The sequence below is a fragment of the Castor canadensis genome, chromosome 8 (assembly GCF_047511655.1).
Source record: "Castor canadensis chromosome 8, mCasCan1.hap1v2, whole genome shotgun sequence".
In the NCBI taxonomy this organism is placed as follows: domain Eukaryota; kingdom Metazoa; phylum Chordata; class Mammalia; order Rodentia; family Castoridae; genus Castor; species Castor canadensis.
This window is the reverse complement of record NC_133393.1, coordinates 96207439-96214977: the sequence shown is the minus strand read 5'-3', so window position 1 is coordinate 96214977 and position 7539 is coordinate 96207439. Positions and strand designations below refer to the sequence as shown.

The window sequence follows — 7539 nt, the reverse complement described above, 5'->3', positions numbered from 1 at the left end:
AATCAACAAATGGGATTTCATCAAATTAAAAGGCTTCAGATAGGCAAAGGAAACAATGATGAGAAGAGGCAGTCTACAGAATGAGAGAAAAATTTTGTCACTTTCTCATTAGATGGAGGATTAATGTCCAGAATATATAAAGAACTCAAAAAACTTAACAATAAATGAACAATTAATCCAATCAATAAATGGGCAAATGGAATGAATAGAGATTTCTCAAAACAAGAATCAGAAGTGGCCAATAATTTTATGAAAAAAATTCAACATATTTAGCCATCAGGGTAATACAAATCAAAACTCCATCTTATTTCAGTCCGAATGATAATCATCAAGAATACAAAAAATAAGTGCCAGAAAGGATGTGGGGGACAAGGAATGCTTATACCGTATTGTTGGGATATAAATCAGTACAACATTTGTGGAAATAAGTATGAGGTTCCTCAAAAAACTAAAAATAAAACTAACATATGATCCAGCCATATCCATAGACTATTCTTGGGTGTGTACCTAAAAGAATAAAAGTATAAATAGTGACACCTGCATACCCATGTTTATCGTGGCACTAGTCATAACAGACACCTTAGTATGGAGTCAGCCTAGGAGCCCTTCAACAGATGAAATGATAAAGAAAACATAGTATGTATACCTAATGGAATATTAATTCAGCCATAAAGAAGAAAGAAGTAATGTCATTTGGAGCAAAATGGATAGAATTGGAGAATAGCATGTTAAACAAAATAGGTCAGAATGCAAAATACAAGTATCATGTGTTTCCTCTCTTCTGTGGAATCTAGGTGAAAAAGACAGCATGAAAAAAATGGGAGGAACATTAAGAAATGAACAAAAGGAAGGGGAAGGGGAAGGTAAGTTAGAGCAATGGGAAGTGAATGTGATCAACGTGTATTTATTCATGTATTAAAATGTTATAGTGAAACCCATTATTATCTTTTATTAATATGACCAATAAAAAGCATATATGCACATGTAAATATGTAACAGTGAAACTGTGTATTAAATTATAATAATAAAAAGAAATGTGGGCGGAGGTGTGCTTCATGTTGTACAGCCCCTGCCTGACAAGTGTGAAGCACTGAATTCAAATCCAAGTACCACAAAAAAGGAATAAAATAACAGCAAGTAAAATAATTCTTAGAAATATTTATTAAATACACTTTGAATATATGAGGAAAATTCACTCTGCTGTTAGAATGTTGAGAAACAGGAACCCTAATACATTCTTGATGGAACTGATAACATACCTGTAAAGAAAAGTTTAGCACAAGCTACCAAAAACTATATAGGGTTTATTTTTGAAACAGCAACTTCAGTTTTAGAAAATACATTATAAAAATACATATGCACATTTTATTCATTGGTGTATTCACCTAGTTGCAAGAGTTGGAAACAACTTATTAACTGACATATGAGAGAAATTAAATAAACTATGGTACATCCATGCAAAGGAGGAGTATGCAGCTATAACTAAACTTGAAATATCTCCATGAATTCATGTTGTATGTTTGACATATATTGTTAAATAAATAAACTAAAGGAAACAGGCATTTATACCATAACACATTTAGTGTGGGGTCAATTATTTATGAAAGACCAGACTTTTCTACTGCATATTCTTACTTTGCATAACCACTTAAAATATTATTCCTTCTCTGTGCTTCTAAATTTTAAACTATGTAACTGTGATTCCAAAAGATGGATGTGTGGTGAACAATCAAATATTATCACAATCTAACCAAAACTCTGGCAATATATAATTTAAAGAAGTAAAAGTGTGTGTGTGTGTACACCTGTAAATATCTTTATTACTATAAACCACTTCTGGGTCATGCCATTTGGCAATCCCTTAGGAAATTATGTTTTAAGACTCAGTTACCTCGAGAATACTTTGTTCTTATTAGATGTTTTCCTGCAAGACACAGGGGCATAAATACTCCATTGTGTGAAGAGGTCAATTTTCAATTTTCATGTCACATTTAGCAAGGTGCACAATGGTTCAGAGAAGTGAGTTGAAGATTGTAGAAACGAGGGTAATTTGATAGACTTTCATAACAACAAGCATTAAATTAGTCAAAAGTAATATCTCTAAGACAAAACTTTAAATCAATCATAAATTTAGAGTAGAATGGAATTTTTGGAGAAAAGAATGGATCAACAGTGCTTTCCCTTCACCATGCTGATGAGTTAAGTATTGAAGTACAGAGGTTTTTCTAAATATGTGCATGTTACTTATTAAATAAAACTGTTAAAATATTGAAAGGTTAGTGTTTTACCACTTCTTACATTTGACATAGATAATGATCTAAAATTATGAATGGATGACAAAAATGTTTAAAAACTCAGAAGTCTTTACATTTTTATGTGATATCCATATCATCCAAAAATAACAAATATAATTGTATTTATTGGTCTGTGTTCACATGATCTCATAACGCAATTTAAGTTGTTTTTCTCTGATAGCGTGTATTGTGGAGATAAATGGCATGTGTAATTGTTGAGATAGGACTAATCAATCGTTTGATATGAGGAAATTCTAGTTTAAATATTACACAATTAAGCATTTATATCAATGGTGCTACTGGGATGCTCTGTACAAATGAGAACATTTTATAATTTATTGTGTAAAAATTATCTGAAAGAGCTGACGAATTTTAGGTGACAAAGAATTTTTTAAGAAACTGTTCTTTTAATAGTGTATGGTTTTATCAGAGATGATGAGATAGGAGAACTACAAATATGATTTCCAACCAAATCAAGTTTGGATCATTGCATTTCCTCATCTTGTGCTGCTTCATTTGCCTAGAGTCTCCTTTCTCATTGCTTTATCTCCTCATAGGGCCCAGCTTAAAAATCAAACACTCAGATAGCTCCTTTGTAAACTCCTGTAGATAAAACTAGCAAGAACATTCATTTTCAATTACATTTTGGTTCTTTTTATGTTTATTTTTGTCTTTGTGTTCTATTTTCTGAAGAATAATTTATGCTTTAGAGGTTGGAAATTTATCACTATCCTCAATGCTGAAACCATGATCTTGCAGATTTTCAGTTTTAAAATGGACTTAATTATTTTATTGTAGTGATAAAAACACCTAAAGGAATTTTTCCCTAGAGGAATCATTAATTATATTTAGAGGAAAGGTTTTATAATTTGGGTTGTAACTAGCACCTGCATAAAAATTTGCATAAGAACTTCTATGAAACAGTATAATTTAAAAGTCATTATTTGTGAAGTTAACCTCTCTTTATTTTGACCCCTTGTTCCAAATGCAAGCCATTTTTTAAAATCTCACTTGACCTGCATGTGTATGTAAATCTTGAGAGTAGTGATTGCTACATATATGGTTCTCAATAGATGCAAGATCCTTATATATATATATATATATATATATATATATATATATATATATATATATATATAAAATGTATATACACACATATACATATCTCTGTCTCTACAATTTGTCTTGCCTGCATTCCCTTCACTCACAGTGAGTTTAAAATTTATCACACTTTCTCTACATTTTTTCATACAGACATGCTTACTTAAAAATTTTATTCTTGACATGTACTTTAGAAAATAAGCAAGAGGTATATATTAGTCATAGAAGCATATTCTGTTTTGAAATTTTTTCCCTCATTACTTCTTCACTTAAATATTTATAAAATCATCTGTAATTTTAGTCCTTCAAGTTTTCCTTAAAGTTACTGCCTTAAGTTAAAAAACACATTTTTCTCTTTAGGCTTCCACTATGCATTCACATCATTAAACCTATCTGGTTTCTAAATTATTTTTGCTACCTGTATCAGCATTAGCAAACTGTTCATAATGAAAATGCATTGGGAAGGAAACAGTATCTGGGATAAGTGTCATCAGAGATGAGGTACTGGGAATCCTCATAAGAAAAGCCAATAATTTTTGCCCTGTTATATGAAAATGTCTGAAATGAGTATCATTAGACCTAAGACAAAATCACTCAAGAATCAGGTATTTTAAGTTTTGATCATTGAATAAAATAGTACCAGTGAGCAAATTCTGATTACTGACATTAGCTAGATTTGGTCTTCTGGATGTGTGTTTTAAATGCCATATATAGGTTGTTGTTCACGTGTAATTTTGGCTGTACTTTGCAAATTCTTAATTAGTGAAGATATAATATGTCCTTTAACTCTTGCACAATATGCAGGAAAAAGTGGATTTTCCAAGTTTGTGGATGTTCTAGTTATTCAGGTGAAAATCAATATTCATTATATTTAAGGGATTATAATCTTGTTAGAATTTATAAAGATTTACTATCATGTCAAAGTATTCTAGGCATACAAAGTTTTTTTCTTATTCACATAATTGTCTATAAAACATAAATGAATATTGTATAACTGCCAGAATCATTTTTCTAAATGTAGCTTAAGCACTAGTAATCACACTGTTACTTTTCTGTAGAGATCTTTTTGTTCCATTCAGACATGATATGAGACAGAGGATAACAAAGACAAAAGATACAAGAGACATAGTGTTTATTGGAGTATGTTTGACTGTTGAACCACCTTTGAAAGTTGTTATCTTTTTGCTTAATTGCTTTCTAAGTACCACTTAAGTCTGTTCACTTGGGTGGATACTCCCTTTAAACACACTTGCTTTTTTTCCCCATTATTGTTGTGCTGGGTGGGGGTACATTATGACATTTAAAGATATTCTTACAATGTATCAACCAGATCATACTTGAATTCACCCTTTCTGTTGCTTCCCTTTATGCCTTCCTCCCCTGATTCATGGAAAAGTTTCAACAGTTACCATTTTTGCTTTTGTTTGCATGTGTACACATTTTTTGCACTGTATTCACTTTCCTGACCCTTTCCTCACCACCTCCTCCATCCCACTGGTGCCAACCCTCCCCTTTGGACATATGCTTTTTCCTTTGGAATTTTTCCTCCTTGGAATTTTCCTATAGTATATAGCAATCTCTAAATTACTAGTTACTATGACTGCAGGGAATTAGACCACTTCCTATAATCACTGTGTTAATCAAGTGTGAACTTGAGATATTAGATAAGGTAAAAAAATTAAAATATACCAATCATTCTGGGTACTGATGCCTCATTCTTGTAACCTTAGCTACTTGGGAGACTGAGATCAGGCGGATAATGGTTCAAGATCAGTCAGGAAAATAGTTCATTACACCTCATTTTCAAAATAAACAGACAAAAATGGGCTAGAGATGCGGCTCAAGTAGTAGAACTCCTGCATGCAAGCACAAAGCCTTGAGTTCAAATCCTAATCCCACCAAAAATAAAATTAAGCATTTGAACAACATATTGGGATATAGAAGGTGAAAGATGGGACATAGATTAACACTAGTCAGATTAATGGTTTACATTTCACAACTAATCTCCCTCCTGTAAATAGGGTAAGTAAGACTTACTCAACTGTGAATAAGTGAAGAATCTCTGTATTCTTACGAACATACTGATGGAGTGGAGGATATGTTCACTGTGATGAAATCTAGGTTGATTGTGAAAACATTTGTGCAGTGGTAAGTTTCTGAATATGGAAGTTTGTATAACTATAAAAGAAGAAATGTTTTTCTTATATGTGATACTACTTTTTATTTTTTAAATAGATTTCATAGGACAGAGGAGAAATGAAGAACCAATCAATGGAAATGGACTTTATTTTGCTTGGACTGACAGATGACCCTCAGCTACAAATTGTGGTTTTCCTGTTTCTGTTTTTCAATTACATCTTGAGTCTGATGGCGAACTCAGTCATCATCCTGCTCACACTGCTGGATCCCTGCCTCAAGACTCCAATGTATTTCTTCCTTAGAAATTTCTCTTTCTTAGAAATTTCATTCACAACAGTGGGCATGCCACGGTTCTTTATAAGCATTCTCACTGGCGACAAAAGAATTTCCTACAATGGATGTGCAACCCAATTATTCTTCTTTTTTGTTTTAGGACTCACTGAATTTTACCTTCTGGCTGCCATGTCCTATGACCGCTATGTTGCCATCTGCAAACCCCTGCATTACCCTATCATTATGAACAGCAAAGTATGTCAGCAACTTGTGCTCAGCTCCTGGGTAACTGGATTCTTACTTATTCTTCCTCCTATGGTCTTAGGACTCCAGCTGGATTTCTGTGCATCCAGAACAATTGATCACTTCATATGTGACACTTCTCCTGTCTTGCAGCTCTCTTGCACAGATACACATCTCTTAGAACTGATGGCTTTTGTCTTAGCTGTGATGACACAGGTCATCACATTGTTTTTGGTGACCTTCTCCTACACATTCATCATCAAAACCATCCTAAAATTCCCTTCTGCTCAGGAAAGAACAAAGGCTTTTTCTACCTGTTCCTCACATATGGTTGTCATCTCCATTACTTATGGGAGTTGTATCTTTATGTACATGAAGCCATCTGCAAGGGAAAGGGTGACTTTCACTAAAGGTGTAGCTGTGCTCTATACTTCTGTGGCCCCTTTACTAAACCCTTTCATTTACACTCTAAGGAACCAGCAGGTAAAAGAATCTTTCAAGCACATGCTTCAGAGATTTTGTTCTTTTCCAAAGAAAGAGGAAAAATTTAGACATAAACAGCATGCTATTTGACCTTGATGAGAAAATTACATAACAAATCATTAGTTACATTGTTTCTGATCTATGGCATTTTTCTCTTGAGTAGTTATATAATACTAGCTTTACTAATATGCTCTACAGTCTTCTTTCTGAATGTATCTTTCTAACTTCTAGGAGCAAACAGCTTTTTTCAGTTAAGATTATTAGAGTCTGTCTTTATCTAGTAATCTCTCTTTTCATAAATGATAGTTTTGTATAATGAATGTTTTATTTAATGAATGTCTTATTTAAGTGAACCTTGCTGCATGTGTTCATTGCTGAACATTTCATTTGCTTGAATATTCTACACTGCTAAAATATCAGAGACAAACACAGAATATAGAAATTATTATATAATGTAATTGAGATTGTCATAGAAAACATGAAGAAAATCTGAGTAAAGATCAAAGGAGCCTTTCAAGAGAGATCATCACTTTTGATGGACCTAGAGAGGTGAGTAAGGCACGGAGAGATTCAAAGATGTTATGAGAGGTATGACATGTGCAAAGGAATTTAGATTCTACTGGAAAATTTCTCTTATAGAGTTTTAATAATTTAGAAAAAGTTATTTGTAAATATAATTAGTCATCATTTGGGGTAAAAATAATTGAAATCCAGGCTTTGATTCTATTTACCTATTTTTTATATTTATTCATTTATTCATATATGTATACATTGTTTGGGCCATTTCTCCACACTGCCCCCTGCTCCCTCCCCTTTTCCCCCACCCCTCTTGCTTCCAGGCAGAACTTGTTCTGCTCTCTTCTATAATTTTCTTGAGGAAAAGACATAAGCAATAATAAGAAAGACATACCATTTTTGCTAGTTTGAGATATGGATAGCTACAGAGAGTATCTTAGCATTGTTTCCATGCACTTGTGTATTACCACCCGAATTGGTTCATCTCTAC

The 7539-nt window shown here is 32.8% G+C and overlaps 1 protein-coding gene across 1 annotated transcript; it reads left to right on the top strand.

Moving 5' to 3' along the window:
- The first annotated feature begins 5651 nt into the window (after nucleotides 1–5651).
- LOC109674144 (olfactory receptor 6C6-like) lies at nucleotides 5652–6623 on the top strand. The gene has a single exon (XM_020151202.2). The coding sequence runs from the start codon at nucleotides 5652–5654 to the stop codon at nucleotides 6621–6623; it is 972 nt and encodes a 323-aa protein (XP_020006791.1).
- Nucleotides 6624–7539: the final 916 nt, after the last annotated feature.